Source organism: Melanaphis sacchari, unplaced genomic scaffold (assembly GCF_002803265.2).
Source record: "Melanaphis sacchari strain LSU unplaced genomic scaffold, SCAv2.0 Contig1439_pilon_pilon, whole genome shotgun sequence".
In the NCBI taxonomy this organism is placed as follows: Eukaryota; Metazoa; Arthropoda; class Insecta; order Hemiptera; family Aphididae; genus Melanaphis; species Melanaphis sacchari.
In genome coordinates this window covers 449318-474760 of record NW_020270613.1, presented here as the reverse complement: position 1 = coordinate 474760, position 25443 = coordinate 449318, and the positions used below count along the sequence as shown (strand labels likewise).

The window sequence follows — 25443 nt, the reverse complement described above, 5'->3', positions numbered from 1 at the left end:
AATATCGAAATAAAAAAGATTTCAAATGTAACTCACCAATGAGGAGGTCACTATAATTCATCTGTCAAGTTTGAATTTAATGATGAATCATTGTATACAAAAAATAAAAACGATTTAAAGCAGAGACTTTAGTGTCAGCCATTATTTTATAAATTATTTATAGCACCTACTATCATAGTAAATTAAACCATAAGTATTTTAAACTAATTTTTATCAAAAACGTTGCACATATTATAAAAAAATTTGATATTTAATTATTTAATTTTATTGTCATGATAACTTATAATTGAGTGTTTTACTTAAAAATTAGCACCATAGGTACCATGGTATGAAAATGTGTGTGACATAAATATCTTAAAATTAATATTAATCTTTTTAAAATTGCATTGTGTATACTGTTGTAAATTTAATGGAGAAAAGTATCAATTTCTTACGGTTAAAATTTTTTGAATTACAACATAACAATTATTTTTCAAAATCGAATATCAATTCTTTCTAAATTTTAAACTAAGGCTAGGTTAGGTTAATGCATATAAAAATAAATTCCCACTATAAATTAAATTGATTTAAGAAAAACTCATAATGAATTTGTATTCAATTTTAAGCCTGAAGTTTTAAATAAATTTTACAAAATTTGAATTTTAAACGCTTAAAATATGGTTATGTGTTCCCAATAATTTAAAATTATTTGAAAAAAACTGATAGGAAACATTTACTACGATTTCAAGAATTTTTGATTAAAAAAATAACATATTTTATCGATTACAAGCTTAATAAATTCCAAAATCGTTTTTTTTGAATCACATCAAAATTTAAAAATGTATTTCGTCAAAAAAAAGTATAATAGAAATATTCCTGTTTTTTCTTATTATTTTAAGAAGTACTTACTGTAAATTTATATTCTTAATCATCTGAATCAAAATATTTATTTGTGGAATTTAAGTAGGTTTAGGTTTATAATTGTATCATGTCACAGATAGATCAAGTATACACTATAGATGAAATCGAAGAATTTCTTATCTTTGAAAAATGTTTATGTATAAAATAAACATATGATATCGTATCAAATAAATAAATTCTTATATCTTATATATTGTTTTCTTGAATATTTCATATCATATACTTATATTTTTAATTTTTATTATTTTTTAATTCGGAAATTTAAAGATTTTAGGAAAAATGACCAAGTCTGTTATTCTATAATATATCAACGAGAAGTTATATTGTACTTGCACTTTTTTACGAAATCTAATCTGAAAAAAAAATTGCATATTTCTAAGTCAGTAAAAATGAATATAGCTTACTCAATTTTAAAAATAAAATAGCGAATTTGATTTATTTTTACTGATATGTTTATTGATATATATATATTTAATTATTCGTTCTCGTATTAAAACTATTTTTATAATTTCATAAATTCGATTTACTGGTTTACAATTTAACCCGCTGTTAACTTTTTATTATCAATAAATTAGGGTCTTGTATGTAAAGTTATTAAAATACATCTATTTATAAAATATCTGTCACACATATATTTCTTCCAAAAGTTTATTTCTAGGAAAAAGAACGTTGTTTACTTTTGTAGTTTCTATATTTTCTTCAGAATTTAATAAAACGCATATATTTTAAAATAAATAAATAACAATATTGCGTTCGAATTTTCTCCAAATAAATTGAATTAATTTATTCATGTTCTCATACTTTTATTTGGCCTACATTAAATAATACAATTCTATGAACTCAATACAACAATAATAATCTGCCACTTGGATGAGATGTATAAGTATATTGGCGTTAGGTTTTACGAGGCCCAAGATAATTCTCAGACAATATAATTCCAATCGTAGTCTGTGGAGAGTACTGCCAATTGAAAAGCTAATGGCATTTTTTAGATCAAATTCGGCAAATATAAAACGCAGGACAATAGAAATACTCACATTCGAAGTTGAACGTTTTTATAAAAGTCGCTGTTCGAATAATCGCATAATAATTCTATGCGCGTATTCAAGTATTCTGATACCAAACATCAGGGTCTAAAATGAAAATATTAAAATACTGTCGAATAAATCAATAACTATAATTATTTTAGATCTAATTAGAACTAATTGATAATTGTCATGATTATAGTTTTGAAATTTTAATAAGATAGAACGCTATTTTACGGGTTTCTTCATTATTATAGATTCAATCGAAATACATCTTTTATACGTATTAGTTAGATCATTATTATAGTTGTCGATATAATCATGAATAAAAAAAATTATTTTTTCTCCTAATCTGCTTCATTATTATTTATTATATTACATCACTTACTATATGTAATATGTTATATTAACTACTCCCTTATACACACATACATACGCATCATCTCACTATTATTCATAGATATGTGTTCCCAAAGTTCTCAATTCCATTGTTGTTTTTATAAAAATATTATATTACGATAAATGTTTTATTCTATACTTGTCTATTGTTGTCTGATAATATCTGTTGTGATAATAAATCTTGTACTATTAGTTTGTACATTTACACTGTACCTATTTCATATTTCAGACAGTACGAATTTTTTTTATAATTTTTTATTTTTTATGTACGTCTGGCATTTTGACGGAAAATAATATGTAAATTTAAGCACTTTGAATTTACAATTGGTTGGACAATATATAATATCATGCTTAACATGTAATTTAATCGTATCAACAATTATTGGTTATACTTCATTTTTAACTCATAAATCAAACCAATGAAACCGGAAATAATTAATGTATTGACGAGTTGTGATTTCTCTTACTAATTTTTTTGATTTTCCCCCATAAAAAAGCATATACGTTATTTTTATTTAAATTACAGTTTAAAGGTTGAACGAATTCCCTCTGTTTGAACTGTGCACGGTTGAAAATGAAATTAATTTTTCACTTTTACGCCAATTATGTATTTCAATATACCTAGTGCCCATTAAGCTTCGTTCCTACTTATAATATCGTCATGTCCATTCATTGAGGTTTTTGTGGCTAGATGGTTATTACTTATATAAAGATACCTACTATATTGTTCATTTTGTGAAAATAAACAACTTATATCTCACCCGATGCTACATTTACCCCCAAATATTTTGTCTAAATTTGTCACCGTGCGTACAAGAAATGGTTCCGAATCATATCATTCTTGATTAAACCGAAGATTTTACAGTCCTAATCCTAATATTTTTAATTTTTTTTGATGAATTATTAGAAGTACATTTAAAGACGCGTATAAAATTACGAAGCACAAAACAAAAAAAAGAAAATTACGCTCAATAAAGAACAACAGTTAAAGGAACAAATGACAAAATGCATAGTAAATACGATAATCCGATTTGAGTTCATTAAATCCTTATCATTTAAGTTCTTACCAAGAATATAATACTATAAAAAAATATATATTTTAATTGAATTAAAAATTAAATATGTTTTTTATTTATTTATATACCTATATATACTATACATTTTTTCCGAGACTAAATTTACCTACTACCTTTTTCTCGAGACTAATTTACCGAGATAAGGTCATTTAGGACCCAACCAATTTAAAAATCTCGGTCTGAAGCTTATCGATCTGAGTCTGAGCTCAACGCTTTACTTTTCATTGATTCTTTGTTTTATAATAATATTATTGTATTGTGATTTACATTATATATTACATATTATGTCATTCAATTTTATTGTTTTAAACACGCAAGATTATTTTTGACGATTTTCTTTAAAAGTATATATAGTTTTAGTTTATCAAATTTGAATTAAAATGATAAATTATTGATTTTTAGTTAACTGACTTATCAGCTTTGACTTATTATATACCGTATTTTTTTTTTCAATCGTTCAGATAATGTTTACTATACACATTTTCTGTAACTTAAATTTCATTAAATACAATTACTAATTACTATCTATTTAGAAATTTATCATGAAAACAAAAATTTAATTTCATTAAGTAGGTATATAAGAGTAGAAAAGTCGTAAAATATAAGTTTCATTTCAAAGAGAAATACATTTGATGTTTGGTAACTTACACTTATAATAATAGTTTTCCTTGACCCTTGACAGTTACCTACTTTATTGTTTTTAAATTGTATTTTGTTTTATAATTCTTTTTGTTCTATAACATAAAATAAATTTATTTTAAGGTATATTTTCACTTTAAAATATTATATTCTTTAAGTATAGTATCAAATTTTTACTTATTAAATAAAAACGTATTATCATACAAAAAATAACGTAATTTATTAAAATCAATAATTTGAACTTTACACATAAGTTATTCTCAAATTCACATAAAAATAAACAAAATATATCTGTACCTACATATTATAATATGAAACATATCTGTAACCATATATCATATAATAATATTATCGTCATAAAAAATATTTGAGTTTACAGCACTGTACATATTAATGTGAATAACCACAGAGTAAACCACTGAACAAACCCTAAACATTATTTGTATTTTAAACAATAAAGCAATTATACATTTTTCAATAAACGAATATAGTTTGTGATAAATGAGGGTTAAACTATAATCGAGTTAACTTTGTTATATGAACAGTACTAGATTAAAAACATCAATAATATATTTTGGCAGAAATAACAAGTAAAAGTGTATTATTTTATTTTAGGTGAGCCGCGAGCGTGCTTTATATTGAAAACAAAGTGGTGCATAGAAATTTCATGTTTTCTATACAAGTTCGTTGATTTTGAACAGCTCAGGGAATTATTTTTCAAATATGTACTTACAACAAGCAAACAAACATGAAATTAAATGAATAATATAATAATAGTATAACTGTATATATACATTTCGCTTACGTAGGTTTATTTTCTATAGTAATTAGTAATGTTATTCATAATATTTTTCACAAATGATAAAGAACAGATAATAACTTACACTATAGCGAACTATAGTCATTAAATTGTACATAGGCTATACATAATCAATCATAGCGAGAAAGTTTAATTTGAAGTTCAAGATTTTTGTTTGTATAGTAAATCTTGTAATATTTTGTTTTTTAATATATTAGACTTCTATATACGGGTATATCACTGTGTTTTTCCTTGTCTATTACCATATAACCTATCCATCAAAACTTTAAAACTTATATAATTGTATTATTTAAAAATTCATTAAATAATCGTTCTAATTAACACTCTCATAAATTTTAATTTTAAAATTGCAAAATTTATAATTCTTCTTAAACAACACGAAATAAATTATTTCATTTTTTTTTCCAAAATTAAGAATAATAATTAACTACTACAATATTTACTGACATCCGGTGAGATATGCTACATACATTTTTAAAAATAATAAAATATCGTCACAGATTTCTGGCAAGCCATGATACAATACATAAAAAGAATGACAAACAATTATTATTATAACTTGTTAAATTAAAATTACTTGTATATTAAGTGATATTTTAATTGTAAACACTTATTATTTTAAAAATTATTTGTAATTTTTTCTTACATAATTTGTAGTCTTTACAAAATAATATTTTTTAAACTTTTTTAATGATAATTATACATTTTTTTCTGTAACATTTAAAAAATATACATACTTTTTGGAGTATTTTCTTTAATTTATAAGTACATTTTAAGTAGTATAAAATAATAGGAACTAAAAGTTCAATTTCATGTAAAAGTTTTTAAATTTAATTTTAATTGAGGTGTTATTAATTTATAACGTTTTGAACAGAGCAATAACAATGAACAATTATGTGTTGTTTTATTATGAAAACCCTTTAATATATAGTTGTATAGTATGCAAGTATACTATACTTTTCAAATTAAAATAGAATTATTATTTTATGGGTATTCACTAAATTTGAATAGGTCATACAATGTTATCTTATACATAAGAATACAATCAAAAACTTTTAATGTAGATTGTAGATGTTTAAACGTACCTATTTTAGTAAAATAAGTGAACATGCTCTGTGGTTCGTAGCACATTGTGCTATAACCACTACTTTGAATAAGCGGTGAATCACATTACCAGTTACCGACGTTATAGTATATGTAACAATAACTGTTTTCATATAAACATATATTGAGTTTAAAAGCGAAAATTATCATATTTTAAAAAGTTTTTTTTTTATAATTTTATCAATTTTAAAACATTTGAAAACATTTGGATTAATTTTTGTTTTAATCCATCTATTAGTTATTTTTAAGCAAAAACCACATTTTTACAATTTTCATTAGACTTTAATAAAGTATTCACTACTTTTTTCAATGATCTGTTGCGTTAAACTATCATTATATCAATAAAAATAGCAAACACACAACATTATTGTACTTGTAAACTCTAGCTTTATAAGTTTGAAAAAATATGTTATTTTGAATATTTAACTTGTTTTTAATTTGCTTATATTATAATAAATCTCTTTTTTCTCTACAGAAATAATATTAGTTTATATATGATAAAACATGTCTGCTTAATACACATAATTCATAGTTAAATAGTTCATTTAACAGTAGCAAACTCGCTGAGAATGTCTGATTTTTATTATATTTCACAATTATTATTAAATAACTGCAATATTTTATATTTTTAGTTATCATTATTTATTATTTTCACTGAGTATAATTTATTGAGTTGTTGTTTGTAAATTATTCAACTAATGTACAATATATTGAGCACAAAAATATTGAATCTAAATAAAAAATATGTTAGCGTATTTTTTCATTGTTTTTATAACAGTATAGAATTTCTAATCATCTAATCAAAAGATATACATATTAAAAAACAGGATATCAGACCTAAGATAAAAAATTCTTATTTAAAATACATATAATAGATAATATGAATTTGTATTGATCCTAAGCTATACGTAGATTTATATGAGCTGTGAGCAAATCTCGCAAATACTCTCCAGTAAAACAATATAGACATCATATATCTTTTAATTATTATTTTAAGTAAAATTCCAAATTCCAATATTTTATCTTTTAAAATATTTACATTATTCAGACCACTAGATGCCAAAGTGCTATATTTTTTCCACTCAGATGTATTGAAAATAAATTAACAACAGGCCGTTAAACGTTTTAATAATAATATTCAATTTTAAAAAATACACATAACAGATTAAAAATCAAAGAAAATTAACAATTAAAAAAATAGCGGTTGTTTTAAAAATTTGTACCTTGGGGTAATAAACAATTTGAGTAATGAAAATACTATTTTTGTACAAAGAAAAAAAACAATTTCGAGGGTTTGAAAAGTAATCAGAAATATGATCTATAAATAAATCTCTCATTGCTGGACGTATAAATGAATAAAATATTCATACAAAAATATAAATAAATAATAAGACTCGCTGAAAATGTAATTTCACTCTTGTTTTATAATTTTTTTTGTGTAAACATTACAACATTTTTGAATTTGGTGAGACAAAAAATACACAATAATATACGAGTACATATAAAAAATTAGATTATAAATAATTTTTTATTATTATTTATTTAATAAATATTTTAAGTTAAAGTTATTTGATTCCCCTCATGATTAAACACATTTTAAATATTTTTATAATTAAATAGGTATGCGTTTTAATAAATATTTTTCGTTGATTCTAATTAGTAAACTTAACTATAAAGGTTATAGTGATCTTTTTCTAGATATGATATTCATAAACTCATTAAAGTGAGATTTTTACACTAAATAAAAATCTAATGAGCATGTATTAAAATAGTTATATGTTTTTAAGTTATTTAGAAGTATCTCATGATCAAACAAACATATGTTTTCAAATTAAAACCACCTTTTGTTACTATAAAATATAAATTGAAAATAGATGATTTTTTTTTAACTTTTTCATAACTCAATAGTTCAATACATTAAATTAGTATTCAAATGAGTAGTTTTTGAATCGTTAATTCATATTTCCATACAGATTTTAGATTTAGAGGTTATAAGAGCTAATATACTTTGAAAATTATAATGATTAATTAATATTTTATAGTTATAAAAATGTCTACTAAAATTGTTTGAGTATAATATAAGTAGGTATTAGATTAAATATTTTAAATTATATCTATTATATATTTTATTCAAAATTATTATTCATGACTACTATTCTTAGTACATTTTAATATCTGAGGAGATATTATTTTGTTTTTAAATTTAATTTCGATTTAAATACATACGAGTATAAACAATCAAAATTTTCAAACAATCCATCAGCAGCTTAATAGATTTATACTTTATAGCAAAAAAAGTAGATAGTTGTTATTTTATGAAAAAAAGGAAATTAGTGTAATTACAACATTCCTAAAATTATTTACGAAAATAGTTTTATTCTTATATACTTATTTTTCAAAATGTAATAAATGCCGTATTAAATTATTAAAATGTGAGGAACATGCTTAGTAAACCACCTTATTATTATATAGTATATTATTTAGAATTTATATGAAACTCATTTATGTTAGGGTGTATCTATTTTTTTCAGTAACAAAGTTTCTATCTAATTACATTTTAGAACAAAAAAATCCATAAATAAGTAATTTTTAGTAATTTATTAGGGAAAAAAGCTTCATTTTACAATTTTAAAAAACAGTTATAACATATATGAATAGTTATGTATACGATAATATCAAATATTCATTTTATGCATTGACAAAAATTAACTTCTAAAAATTAAATTAATTTTATTCTCATTATATATTTATATTATATTGAAGATATTTCAATTATAATAAAATGTTTACTAAACAAATACTTGAATATTGATCTATAGAGTTTTTTTTACATCGTAAAAAATTGTTTTTGCTGAAAGAGTTTATATTTCCCATAAGAACTTGAAGTATTACTGAAGTTGTGCTAAAGTTTTAAACAAAAAAATGTTTATTATTTTCATTAAAAATGTATATAATAATATTGAATTATGATTGTTTCTTTTGTATTTTAATGTAGTTACTTATTTGTGTTCAACATAAAATGCTATTTTAAATTTAACGTTTAGTGTACATTAACTTTGAATATGACATTTAAAAGATAAGTTAGAATAAGACATATTATACTGAACTGTCAACTGACTTTAAATCATGATTTCAACTTTTCAAGTAGTACTATATCATTGTACAAAATGAATGAGGAATATTCAAGAAAATATTGTACTAAGAGGATATAATTCTATAAACTTCTAGGATGTTTGAAGAATGACTAGCTAGAAAAGTCTAAATAACTCGTAATAATATCGTTTAAAAAAAAATAAACTTGACAAAGTTATATTTTTTTTATACTTCGTTACGTATACATTGAATGATTTTATTTTGTCTTGCTGTACAGTAAATGAACGTCTTTTATGATGTATTTTTTGTAATTATTTAATAAAGAATTATATTTTATTATGAAAATAAATAATTACACGTTGTTTTATGCGTTTAAATAATATGAACTATTAAGAAAATTAAAAGAATATCACTCTAAAATAAAACCATTATACATAATTTTTGATTGATAAACACGGATATGTGAAATTTTTTTGAGTTCTTAAAGTTCTTTCATAGTCAGAAAATATAGAATATCTTTGAGAAACCAATAAAATATTTATTTCATGTAGAAGTACGCAAATTTTAGATAAATCGCATTTATAAATAGTTCAATCAGAATAAAAATACAATTTTAATAAATTAATATATTAAAATCAATTAATAAGAAAATATAATGTCTATATCATGACTATACAAATAATGTAAATATTACAAAATGTAAAAAAAATTGTCATAATAAGATGCTAAAATATTACTTTCTGTAAAAATTAATGATATACTTAATATTAGTTTTGTACTTATTGAATACTTTAATATTAATTTACCTTTATAACAAAAAATGTACAAATGTGATAAAGTAAATAGTGGTTTTTTTATTTTGCATATTTTTATACATTTTGAATGAAAAGAATATTATTGCATATTTCGACTATAAGAATGCAAAAAATAGTACATTTCGTTATGTTTTTTATTGTGTAACAGTATTTAGAGATGCTGTTCAAAAATTCCTTTATAAGAAAATATTAAATCTAGCAAAAGATCGTTCTGTTTTGAAAATTTAAAATACCGTGTTATTGTTTCGTGTAATATACTTTAATAGTGTTAATAATTAAGAATAATATTTTATTAATTTTAAAACATACTATTTTTTTTTTTTTTAGTGTACCTATATTTTATATTTTTTGACGTATATAATATTAATTGTATATTTCCACATATTTTTTAATAAGTCAAATGCATACTTTACAACTTTTTGTTGTATATAAATTTTAGCCCTAGTAATAACCATTTATACTCATATATATTTTTTATGAAACTGAATTTATCATATGACGTATATGATCGTATATATAAAAACATTAACAATTTATTTATAATGACTATCTACTTAAGGTGATTTACAGCACAGCATTTACAAGTTTATTAATTAGTTTCAACTTTCAAATTCTGTTAAAATCATAACTCATGTGAAATCCGAAATTATAAAGTAGAACTTTGTTGAGTGTTTGAATATTTAGATAACTACCATTAAATGGTCTATATTTATTTTATATACTTAGTATTAATAATAATAACTTTGTAGTTTTATCACAAAAATATGTAGAGCCATTTTAAAATACAAAGCAAGTATTTAATATATATAAATATATAGAAGTTAATAATTATAATGTTTCAACATCACTAGTTTGTCATACCACTGTGTTTCTCAATTCAGAATATACTATATACATATAAACTGTTTTTTATTTGTAATTTATTTAAAATTTAAACATAAGCAATATGCATGTCTTAAAAATATTCAGTAATCATTTTAAACTAAATATTTTTAAACGCTTAATTAGTTTTCCTTAATTTTTAATAATTTATACTATTATATAATGAATATAATATTACCTATATAAGTATACTGTTATATTTTTAATAATAATATTATATTTAACATAAAAATATTATCAATTGAAAAATTAAATTTTTTAAACCTAATTTATTTTAAACACAAAGTGTTAAAAAATTGACGTTTACCTGAATCTACACTGTGAAATATCAATACACCATATTTAGTTGTATCGTAATGTATAAGGTAACTAGTATAAACTCTATGGCCAATGGTATAAAGCAGAATCCTTAACCCATGGTCCACCTTGTCTTTATTTGAGGCTTGTAAACATATTTTAAGCATAACATATTTTTTTTAATATATTTTTAAATATTTAATAAATTTTTTCTTACTAATGTAGCCCAAAAGATTTAAAAAAAATAATAATATGTAGACCGGTACCTAAAAAGGTTAAAAACTCCTAGTTTAGCTTATATTTAATAAAACTTTCTTGTTTAAAATAAAAAATACAAATTTATTATGTATATTAAATTATTTTTGTTTTTAATAGAAATGTTTTTAAATTATGATCAATAATACATTAATACTAACACTATTAAATTACCAAATTTAAATAAATTATTTAATTTTTTTATGTTATCAAAATGTATCACTAAAACTATAAGTTTTTAAACAGTAGACACTCGTCATTATATATGTCTAGAATATATTGTCACAGTTTGTATAATGCCAAAACACTTTTTAATAATCTTAAAACTTTTCAAAGTTATATTATATTGATATACATTTCGATGTTCGGGCAATATGCATTGCCCAACATGAGTTGTTTTGCTCATTGATTTATATTACTATTTATTGTATTTGAAATAACATACGTATACAAGTATACAATATATATGTTATATAAATATAAGCATTAACTAAGTATTTAATTATCATCACGAATATTGATTTTTCAAATATTCTCAAGTACTATATGTTTACATCTATAAAATATAGCTCATAAACCATAACCATAACATCTTTTACAGTAAGTACTCACTAATAGATATATAATAACTATTAGGAGATTATAAGACTAGCATTAAAACTACCTAGTCGCGATCGATGTGAAAAATAAATATTTGAAAACTGCATATTTAAGAAATATCTGACAAATAATTAATTACACTATTTATGACAGAAAATCACACGAAATATTTAAAATTAAAACTTAGACTTGACATAATGAAAATATAAATTTAAATACAAATCCACCAATAAACATAAATTGGTTTAAAAATTACTACTATCAACCTGTAATTATAATCTTTTTATTTTTCTTCTTTCTTTTTGTCCTTCACTTCAAACTGTATTGGGTCAATCATCCTTATTCCATACATCCATGGAACTCTACCTTCTTCTCTTTTTTTTTACTTCACACTATACCATATCCTTTTAATAAAATATTTTTCAAAATAAATTAAATGTATTAATTGCATGATTTACACGCTTTATATGCACATAATAACATATATCATAATTTGTTTTTATAGAGCATTAGTCGTTACACAATAAATAGATCAACAATAATTAATTTAATGAATAGGTATGTATAGAGAGTGCATTAGACATCATTGATGTGGTGGTGTAATTTTCAGTATCAATTAAACCTTCACCAGTTCAGCTTCGATCACCGTTATGGTATACACACATATATTATATTACGATTTATGAGTATCAGTGGCGAACCCAGAGGGTGGACCCCGGGTTCAGACCTCCCCTTCTTAACTTATGTCATAGTATTTATTTTTATATTTTTAAGTTACCCTGAAATTTTCATCAATTTTTATTGATTAAATTAATTATTCAATTTGGTATTTTATTGATAACACGTCGAATTTGATGTATAGACAAAATCAATATTAAGACTAATGTCTAATTACTATACCATAATTTAACTGGCACAATAATAATAATTAATTGATAACCATTGTAAATATAAATTTAAAAATGTAAAATATATATATATATTAAATAATATAATTTTGTTTATTAAGCAATAATATGTATGTATTATTTAAGGAAAAGAACAGGAAAACAGTAGATAAATAAATTTTTTGGACCCCTCTCCCCCTTTGAATAAATTCTAGTTGTGCCGCTGATGAGAATGCATGTTCTATAGATGCAACAGACAAGAGCGAAACAACTTGTAATTTATCCTAAATACGCATCGTATTTATGGATTCGAGTCAAAAAACATTAAAAAAATAATATATAAAAGTCTCATATTGCTATATTGTTATATACAAGTAATAAGGACTACCAACCGGATAATTATGGATGATTTCTATTTGTTATGATTTATTATTATACATTAGTCTCCCTAAAACATCCTTGTGATTTTTATCAACACTAGTTATATGTATTTTCATGATTCTTCAAATGAAAAATATAACCTCGGTTGATATTTTTCAAAAAAAGTTTGATGATCCTTATTCCTTACTAAATATTTTTTTCGAATATAGTTATTATTTGCAATTTTGAAATTTGAAATTTTACTACCTATATTAATCGACACTGCAGTCTCAATATTTTGTCTACTTTTTTCTCTTTTGGTATTATAATAAACTTTCGTTTCTAATAAGTTTAAGTTAAAAAAAAAAACTAAAATACTCAATATCAGGCATATCACGTGCGCAAATTTCTACTATTTTTTTTTTGAAGCCTGAGGCTACCAGGATTGTTGAACAATTAAATTAAATTTAAATTATTTTAAATAATAAAAAAAAAAATTTTTTTTAATCAATACAATTTTTGTTTTTGTTTTATGCGTCAAACCTCATGCTTATATTTATGTTAGAAAGATATATAATTGGTATTTAATATTCATATCATATATATTTTATTTACATACCTTCCCTACAAATTGCTTTTTTTAATAAGGATTTTGTAAGACCCACGTTGTATTCTACTTAATGTTTCAAATTGTTGGTCAATAAAATAATATACGTTTGATGTACCTATTCTACGCTTACAATGAAACTGGACCATTAAACTTTTATTTAATGTTAATTGTATTAATTTTTATAAGTGATTATATGCAACATTTTCATGTTAATTTACTAGAGAAAATATATAATTTATTAAACCAAATATTTTGTGTAATCCCTATAAATACAACTCACAACTAGGTACTTTAGTTGAAAGTCGAACAAATTATTTATATTTCATAGTAACATCACGATAAAATTATTTTATAACCAAAATCTGTACGTAAAATACATGTATTTATTAGTATATAGGTTTAGACTCTAAACCATATAGACCATTGTTTTGGATTGGCCTTTGGGCGGAATTAATATTGTTCACCACTATAGGATCAATATATTATAGGTGTATACATTTATAAAACGTGACAACCAATGAAATATAGAACATATAAAATCGCAAAGTAAAAGATACAATACCTAAAAAAAAAAGAAAATATAGGAGTTAAGCTACTAGGAGTGGATGACTGTACACTTGAAAGCAATAATAAATAATCCTATTTGAAAACAATTGTTAATATAGCTAAGCACTTAATTTATTTCTTAAAAAATCTAGTTTCCTTGTTTTTTTTTTCATTTTAAATAAAGTTAAAATATATAAGACACAATTGATATGTATTTTTGATACTCGATTCAGGGTAATAAGTTGTATCCGCGTGTTTCTTTTACTATCAAAGATACTATTATTAATTTAAATACATTAGTAGTAACAACCGAACAAATAAATAAAATATTATTACTTAGAAATGTTAACTCGTCATAAATATTATTATTGGGAAATAAATATCTCGTGAGAATTGAATAGTACACCTATTCCTATACATAAAGTAATAAGGTAATGGATTTTCCATTTTCATGTCACTTTAAATTACTTAATTCATCTGGGACATCAATGATAAACTATTAACGTATTTATAAAACTAAATACGTAAGTTTGATAGACAGATATTTGTAGCTTTACAAAGTATCAATTGTAGTGTATAACAAGTATTTCTAAATTATTTTACTTTTAAATGTTTGTAAAATAAACAAATATTTTTAAAAACTATCTTGTTAATTTTAATGTTAATGAAGTATTTTCAATATCTTTAGAATAAATTTTAAACTATTGATTAGTAATAACTTTAATATATATATCTGAATACCTATTAAATAGTCAAAATAATTTTTATACCAATTTTTACTATTTATTTTTTTTTTTAATATTACAGAATTTTTTTTTTTTATTCAGAAATTTGGAATAGTACATCTCTAAATTACTAACTAATTTCTAATCGCTAGAGAAAGATTTATATGATTTTTAATATACTAATCATACATAAACACACATCTATTGCTAGTAATTTCAAATAAAAACAAAAAAATTGAATATATCATTGTTAAACATTCAAATCAATATAATATAAAACTTCGTATTTACTTTTAAATCAAATTAATGTATTCAATAGTTTTAAGAACTATTATAATTTGTATGTATAATACTATAATGTACATTATACATTAATTGTATTTTTTTAATATTTACCTATAAATATTATCAAGTATTTAAATCTAACACAAAAAATCAAATTATTACAATATGTATATTTCGTTATTTCCTTAACAACGAACGAATTGATAGATGACTATAATACTATCTATACTGGGTGGTATTTTAATGTAATACATTGTAGAAGAAAAAATAAAAGCATGCTAACGCCAAGAAAAAAAACTGAATCTTGAACGAGGTTAGAAGAAGCTATAGTACCTACATAAAATAGTACTACCGTACTCAATGTCATTATAGTCTGTCATTTCTTCTGTAACGTTTCTAAAATAGTCAATATACGACATATGTGTATACTTATATATTAAAAAGAGCTTATGCATACTGTTATTTAATTAAAGTTAAGTTAAAAATAAAACGTATTTAATAGTTCTAATCGACTTATTGTTAGCTTAAATATTATGAACTTAATGAACATAGTAATTTAATTATACTTTAAATGTTAATATTTAACAACAACCTTTATATATTCTCTAAACTGTTATGTATAATTAATAGACATATTTTATTATTCAACAATAATATGAATTGTGTTTTCTAATAATTACTTATTCTTTAAGAATATTATCAAAATTTACAACTAATTCGATTTTACATTATTATGGTTAATGATAAAAAAATTCTTTTGTTCATAAAAAAAAAAAAATTGTTTTACTTATTTTTTAAATATCAATAATATCAAATATATCCGTTTAGTTTTTATTAAGGATATTATCATATAACAGTATGGTTTCCAAACCAATTAAAAACTATTTATAAAATGTTATTTCATAAGCAGTAATACGTATACAATAATATTTTATTTCATGCACGTCTTTTTTCTGAAAAATTGTTGAAATAGAAGTTAAATTTCCATATAAATTATTAAATTGTCAACCTAAACTACATAATACCTATTCCATTCATTTTTATTCCCTTGCTATGAATAATATTACTATAAATTGAACAAATATATTTAAGCGGTTGTACTGTTACATAAATGACAAACATATCATTCTTACATTTTAATAATTTTTATGCATAAATAGGTATAACTAGATGTAAACGAAGATTTAATATTAAAAAAAAAAAGGCTAGTGACATCATTCCTACATTATTTAGGCCTGGTTGTAATTAGGATTTTGTGTCCCTGTTGCAGGTTAACACATTTATGTGCTACTTACTCAGTCTTTACCTTTTTTTCATCTTAAATATATATATATATATATCCATTAACAATACTCATTAAAAAGCTAAATCTCCAAAAATGCACTACCATTAAATAGAATGGTACTCTACATCGCATGCGCTACTATAATATAATATTGATACATGAACCTATAGTCATATGTATACCTATACTTAATAACGTTATTAGTAACACAATAAATCAAACTTAAAGTACCATAATCCAATCAGCAGTAAGTTATTATAGGTTCACTTTGTATACCTTGTATTATCCTACATCTACATAATAACAAAACCTTTAAAAGCTACAAGTTACAAAAATATTTAATTCCGATAAGACAAGGGATCAGGAATTAATTTTATATTATTTATTAACTAACATACGTTTTTAATGTTTATTTTCAATCGTCAATGAACATCACACTTATTTAATTTCATCAATTGTATTAAATATTAAGCTGAATTTAATGAGTATTGAAGATTAGGTATAAACATTATGATTGGTAAACATATTAGAGAGAACTCGAAAATATGTTATAATTTTTTAACATACATTTAAAAGAATTAAAAATGGATCACACTACAATTTTAAATAAATTCCTAAAAGTATTTTATATTTATCTATGTTAATATGTTATATCTTATATTATACCTATTATAAGTTCATGAAAATGGTTAACATCCTCCATTATATTTAATTTATATGAAATAATGAGCCATAGAAATAAAAAATAAATATGTAAATAAGTTCACGTAATATATTTAATTAAGTTTTATTAAAGTGTTATAAAAAGTAATTTATCAAATTTTAATTTCTTGCAAAAATGTACAATGTTTATAATAAACCACTTTTCAAAAATAATATCAGAAAATACTGGATCTGTTATTATATTTGTCAATAATTGTCATAAAAGTTTAAATAATAACTTTTACAAATATTTAATGTTGTATTTCATTTTTGAAACGTATTAAAAATAATAAATAAATAAGTATTTAATCATAATGTCTTAAAAATATTTTATATATTATATAGTAATTTATAAAACAAGATGATCGAAAACATCTATTTATTTAATTTTAGACTTCATAGTTTAAACAATTAATATACTTTAAAATAATAATGAAATCATATAAATGCAACTTAAAACTACAAGATTATAATATACAAGTGGTATAATAGCTATAATATAAAAAAAACTATTCAATAATTCATAAAAAAAAATTGATGTTAAAATCGTATACAATAAAAATACATACATATTTATATTTTGTTAATTTTAAGAAAAAAAACTACTAATAAATTAAATAATATATATATAGTATATACAGATATATTCAGACCAGATTAAGAGGATACCGGCGTGATATTCTCAGTAAGCAGGTCTATAGATACAATATAAAAAAATATGTTTTTTCGCTCATTAAATTATTAAAAACTCAAATATTTTTTTTAAAAAATTGAAACGTGCAGCCCACTGTACTGTAGAATAGTAGCACAGTGGCTCATTCCAGGTCTGGGTATATTTCAAGTTTAATTATTAATGTTTGATTATAAATAAAATCAAACTAATCAAATAAGGTATTTCTTTAAAATGACAGAATTTAAAAAATATATTAATCATTATTATTTTATTTAATATCAATGTAATATTTTTATACATGTTCATATAAAATTTACGTTTATTTATGAAAAAGATTTTTTCTTATTAAGTATGCTGTATTTATGTAAGGATGTAAGTTCATTGAATTTAGTTTTTGAATTTTCTTCAATACCTAATCATTACATTTTGTTTTCATATTTACCTAACTAACTCTTTGATAATATGAAATTATTTTAATGTTAGAATTTGGTAAAAAAAAATAATAATTAAATGACATAAAAATTATATTTAAGCCAAAAATAATAAATAAAAAACAATATACAAATGTACTTACAAGATCATCCATGTTTTCACGTGGTAAATTTGGCGGGCAATATTTTTAACTCAACAAATATTGCACAATAACATACAGTATAATTAAATAGAAAAAATAATATTAAATTTTGTGTTATTAAGTAAATCTTTGTATTGCTAAAAATTTAATAAATCTAATAACCTCAATTTAAAAAAAAAAAACGCGATAAATTATATTTTTAACGAATTTGAGCAGTCAACGCTCACCTTCTCACAAACGGGACTGAAAGGAAAATGATACTGAAGGGCTTGCCGCCGTCGGGTGTTCATCATACACCTACACGCACCCTCTCTGTTGCATGACTCGTCTCCCGAATACCACCCATCTTAAAAATACAGATTCCAACGATGAAAATTATTTTATCATCTACAACTTGAGAAGGAAATAAAACTCACTATTTTTATTGTAGCTGAATTTTATATTAAATTCTTATGGTGGTAAGGTGAATAAATAAATATTTTATGCTACACTATAATCACTTATAAACCATTAAATTAATACATTATACAATGGAGTTATACCTAATCATTATTTATTTTATTTTTATATTTAAACGGGCGAATCCAATTACAATTATTATAAACATACATCTAGAATTTACATAATATTTTTATGTTACATTATTGTTTATCTTAAATATAATACAACAGTACAGATAGTAATATAATTGATAAATTGACAGCTTTAAGTATAATAAATGTGATGTTTAGACAATTATGATTAAAATAATTCACCGAAAAAAAAATGTATTAAGAATACAAAAGTAAAACAATGAAAACTTAACTTAAAATTATATTAATATAGAATGTAACATTTATACAGCCAAAAGATTATTTAAGTAATAATTAAAATCATAAAATAATCAATGGTATTTAAATAATTACTATACATTACTGATTTTTAATTATATACCATTTACGTAATATGATTTAAATTATTTTATCCATATTGTCACACGTGAAAATTGTTCTAAATAAATATAATTTAAGTATTTAAAGTTAATTATTATCATCGTACATTTTTCTACTAAAAACTTCTTTCATATTTTTATGCATAAAAACTCAGTTTTCTTTACATGAAAGCATGAAGCTGACTATTTGTGTATAATATTTTAGGTGCCAATATCATAAAATAATTCAGTAATTTTACATGTCCATATAAGTATAGAACACTTAGATTACATATTATATTTTATCATTAATTTGATTTCACATTTATAATACAATATTCATTGTATAAATATTTTTTAATAGTAATAATTTCTTTACTTTTTATATGAATATCTTTATTATTATTAATCTTATTTTTAGTTTATTTTAACTAATTAAAAATTTGTCTATTATTTAAAATATTATCAACTAAATAAATTTACATTTTAAAATACATTTTTATTTATGTGGGAATAAGATAATATAAATATTTTGTCTAATTGATCCATATCAAACTCATTTTAAGAGAAAGTAGTCCACAATATTCAATTATTTATGTAAATACAAATTTTAGTAAAAATCCATTTATAAAAGGTATATCCTGGTAATATTATATTAATCAAACCTATTTTAATTATTGTAAAAAATTATAGTTTTTATTTACTTCTATGAACTTAAAAAGTGTTGTAATATGACTAATCCTAGATTTAAACCATACAAATGTATCATATCATATTATATTATAAATAGTGCTATTAGCCCAATTCGTGTTACATAATGTGTATATACTTAGTACATATAGATACTTAGTACTTACTAGTAAATATTATTATTTTAATTATTTAAATATCTTATACTATTTTTTTTTAATAAATATAAATATAACAAAAAGACATTTTATTTTTATGTAACAAATGATTTGTAAATAATAGATACTTTATTCAAACTCCATAATAACAATTAATTTATGTTAATAACCAATTTTTTTCGATACATTACTTTACACTCTTATGTTTATGAGTTATCATACTACAGTTTATATAGTATTGACGTATTGTATGTATTAAAATATCATGTAAATATAATGAATAATTAAATAGATATTTTATTGTACTTGATAAAAATATCAATATTTAGATACTTAAAAATCAAAACTACAAGTTTTCAACATTTCATACCGATATTTAAAAAACATAACAATATAAAATATGAAAAATCTGTCTTTTGATTATTATTTACTAAATTACAAAATCGATTTTTTTTTTAATGAATATGCAGTTAATTTAATATTTTTCGTTTATTTTTCAACTGTATTTTAAACTTCATTTACGTATTATCTGTTATTCATTTTTAATGTATTTATGCATATATAAAGGTACATATTATACAATAAATATGAACAAGAAAAACGTGAAACTTTCAAAGAATTTTTACTACCTCAAAAAGAGATTCTTGCCTCCCCAAAATGAAAAAAATAATAATAAATAAATAAAACAGATAATTTTTACAATCAAGACCATCAATAAATAGCTCAAACTCTCTCGATCTGTTCGGAATCTACAATATCGGTATTACCTAAATATTTATTAATTATATCAACAAATAGTATTTATATATTGTTTATGTTTCTAAAATATTCTCATGGTAAATATAAACGCCTGCGGTTAAGAAAAATGTTGATTTGGGTACGAATCCTAAAACAACTATACAAACAGAGAAACTGAAAACTAACTCAGTACAACGTCAAAATACCGTAAACACTATAAACAGCAATTATGAATTCACTATTGCTTTATGAAATTGCAATTCCAGGAACATTTGAATAGTCAAATAAATAGATTGCACTAATGTTAACGTACAGTGAAAAATATTGCATTGAATGAATTATACTCTATTCAACTCGTTAATAAATTACCTCATCCGAATACAATTCAACAATACAATATAATATAACATGGAAAATTTTAACTAATAGATACTATGCGTAGTTATGTAGTTAAAATGTAAAATATTTCCTATAATATAAACGATTGATCATAATCATTGGATTCATTCGTGGATTAAATATTTAAATGTACTTATGTGCATGTTGTTATAACAATAAATTGCATATAGACTTATTTTTTCAGCCGATTTTCAGAGGCTAATTCATTAATTACTATCAACGAATATAAGTACTGAATAAGTACCTAAAAATAAAATCCATTGTACGTATTTGTTACGTGACGTATTTTTCATTTATACGTTTAAAAAATAACTAGAGCATCGACAATTCTTTAATACAAGTCAATGATAATCTTTAAAATATAAAGAAGTTTGTATAGATTAGTGTAGATCTTATAAAGTTATGACAATAGAATAATTATTAAACTAAATTATGTTAATTATAATCATACATAATTCATCTAATATATAATATACCTACCTATTGAATTTTATTAATTATACTCGCATTTCTGAAATTGGATGCAGATCTTAATCTTTACCTGTTTTTGTTTAGAATTCACAACCACTTTTACCTTTGTAGAACTTTTATTTACTTTATCAGATATATATTTATCTAAAGTTAATTAGGTACCCATTTCAATAACAACAACTTTGCATCAAACTGTATTGTCTTAAATGAGTATATTATATTAAAAGCTTCATCAATATATCGTTAGTGAATTTTTCAAACTTACAATGAACAAAAACCGATCGATATGCAAATTGTAAATCAATAACTTATATTATATATATATGCTTTTAATAACTATCAAATCTCTTTTATTTATAAATCACTATTGAGTGTATAAAATTGTTTTAAATATTAATTAAGTGCACTAAAATACAAATATCTATGTAATATTTTTTTTCTTATTAGTACCTTCATAGTTTATATACCGGTTATTAAATCATTTTTTTTTTTTTTTTTTTAGTGTAAAAATATGCATCAACTGCAAGGTTATTAGCGCTTTTTAAGTCTAGGATATTACAATATAAGTTTGTAATTTTCTATAGAAACAATAACTAAATAAAGTAAATAGTACAAGTATAGTAAAAAAATGATTGTTTAGGAATGTAAAAGTTTTATGAGCAAAGTGATAATTTTAGATTTAGTGCAAGAAGTTTACAAAGGTTAGAAACCTTACATTTTCACCAAGTGTTTATGATTGTTTATGTATGATATAACTTTTAAAATATCTTAACTTTTTATAGGTGATAATAGGAGTATCTTCGATTTTTAGGCTTTCTTTCAATATTTTTGTAGATATTTTATAAACTATCAAATTTTATGATTTCTTGTTTTGATTATTCAATAATTAGGATTATGTAGATAGAATATAAAGTATTCCATCAAGTGGTGTCTTTAATCGACATGGTATAACTTTATTTTTACTTGGTAGTAGTTTAAATGTTTAATGAGTACTAAGTATTTGGTACTTTCAACAGTTGGACATTTGAATTTTGAATCACACTAAAAAAGTATTTAAACAATAAAAAGAAATTTTAAAAACATATATTGGTACCTTGATTTTATTTTAGGTAGGTGTTTAAAAGGTGTTTTTAAAAAATTAGTATGATTGGACACCATACCTCTTCTCTCAATTACGCCTCTGATAAACGTGTAAACGTATTTTAAATTTTTGATTAAGTTAAATTGTTTTTCTACATAAAAATAGTCAATAGATGTGGAAAAATTTCTAAAATAAACCAGTTTTTTCACGTTTTAATAAACAAGACGTTAACAATAAGAATATTATTAAAATTCAATAATAATTAACTTAACTTATTTCACTGTGAAATTATTTAATAATAATAAAATAGTAAGTTGGTGAGGGATTGTATAATTTTATAATATAGTTCTTGCTTCGTTTAAAATCGAAAAACGTCTAAAACACCCCTACACTGAAATCTTGATGTGACATGTAAAGTTTTTTTAAAGTTATCAGTAGTATTATAAATTGCATTACATACCTAGCATAATCTGACAGTTAAAAACTTTCTGTTATATACGTATATCGACATATCGTTAAAACAAAAATGAAGTAACACTTCCTTATAATTTATATCCATGTAGGTATCTACCGTCTATGTACCAATAATATTGATTTGTATTTAAGACTTGAATTATCGGCCTTTAAAAATATATTCATAGGAAAAATACAAAGACAGATCGAATTTATTTACTGAAATTTTATAGGTGTACGTCAAACAAAATACTAATAAGTAACAAATCTGCAATCTTCCTAGAATTTGATAAGTTTAATTTCCCCCGTGAATACATTTTAGGGTTCAAACGAAGACTCCAATATTTCATGTTAGGATAATCATAACCACGTAAGTATGTTAACATGTATAGTAATAAGAAGTTATATCTATTACTCCTTTTTTATACTTTTAAGTTAAGGCTAGGCTAAGATTTATATGCAATAAACAATAGTCGAATATATATTTGGTTTATTACAAGTATGTAAAAATATGATACTTTGATTAAAAATACTAAAAAATAATATATCTTTTGGTTTTAAAAACTGTAGACAAAAATTCTTTGAAATACTGTCAAAGGTCAAAATGCATTTGATTCACAAACACCAAATAACACAACACACGATACACAATGACGGCTATTAAAAATCAAAACGCATACGTACTAATTTTACTATAAGTAGTGTAGTTGTAGAGTTATCTTAAATTTAAAATCTAATCAACTATTACAGTTGTACGTTTATAATATGACGATTAAGATAAATATAAATTAATTTACTGACTCTACTATAGGTACCTATAATAAATTAAACACTTATTGGGTATTTTTTGAATAGGTAATATTTTATTTTATTCTCTTGTCATCCATAGATGTTTAAAATAAACTATAAAACATGAATTTTATGTATTTATATTTAAATATACAATGCTATCTATGCATTTTATTCAAAATATTCAAAAATATGCAACATAAAATATAATCCCTATTTGTTTCAACGTATCTAATATGATTTTTGGACAACATAAACAAAAGCAGTAATCAAAAGTCACAAAAAAAACATGACAATACATATAAATCCTAGCTCCTAGCCTTGCTTATAACATATATTTTATAATACATACATTGTTTTTGAGTTTAGGTTTTATTTATATTGGTATATATTTCCAAGATTTTTTCCAAATAATCAGGGGAAAAATACATTCATCGTTCTACTCAGAATCTATAATGTTACCAAAAATCTACCTATTTCCACAAAATCGATTTTAATTTTGGTGTAATTATTAAAAACGAATAACCGTAGATAATAAAAAAATAAAAAATAAATACCTACCTACTATTATTTTTTTAAATGCATTTTAAGTTCAAATTTTAACAAAATTCGATAAAACCACGAATATTTGTTAGTTGAAGATATATACAACTTTCAATTTGAATGACCAACCCTTAACAATTGAATGTAGTTTTTCAGAACTTACCTTTAAAAAGGTATACACATTTAAAATATATTGAATATTCTAATGAATTATAGCGATTTTACTAATTTTGGTCAGCTTAATAATTTAAAATAATATCAGTCAAAGACATTTGAAACTTATACATTATTATTTACTTTACAAAATTAATTTAAAAAATATTTAGATGACTTTACCTACGACAATCCTAATCCTATTCATATCGATCTATTATCTATGGTACATTATGTCAGTATTGACGTATAAGTAACAGCTAGTATTATTATAAAATATGCATTTTGTTTTTAGTAAAATTAGTTGAACTTACCGAACGGTGTACTTCTAGACATTTAAATTACTAATAGAAATTTAATACATAATAAAATATAGAATAGTGAATTTACCAAGCATCAAATTAAAAGGTTAAAAAATTATTACTGATGGAACATTGGATTTTTAAACAAGATATGAGTATCTTAAAGAATTATAAATTGAAAATGCTCATATCTAGTTTAAAAAT

The 25443-nt window shown here is 22.1% G+C and overlaps 1 protein-coding gene across 3 annotated transcripts in view; it reads right to left on the bottom strand.

Annotated features, from left to right (window-relative positions):
- LOC112591802 overlaps positions 1–25291 on the bottom strand; it is a 61886-nt gene extending 36595 nt beyond the window's left edge. Inside the window, exon 1 of one of the 3 annotated variants that reach the window (XM_025335731.1) lies at positions 25252–25291. Coding sequence is in view for 1 of the 3 variants with exons in the window: in XM_025335730.1 (XP_025191515.1) it covers positions 18553–18564 (12 nt within the window). In the remaining 2 variants the exon portion in view is untranslated. Of the gene's footprint in view, positions 1–1937; positions 2001–18552; positions 18787–25251 lie in introns of those variants that run through there. The other 2 variants (XM_025335730.1, XM_025335732.1) reach the window with 2 other exon arrangements.
- Between the last annotated feature and the right edge of the window lie 152 nt (positions 25292–25443).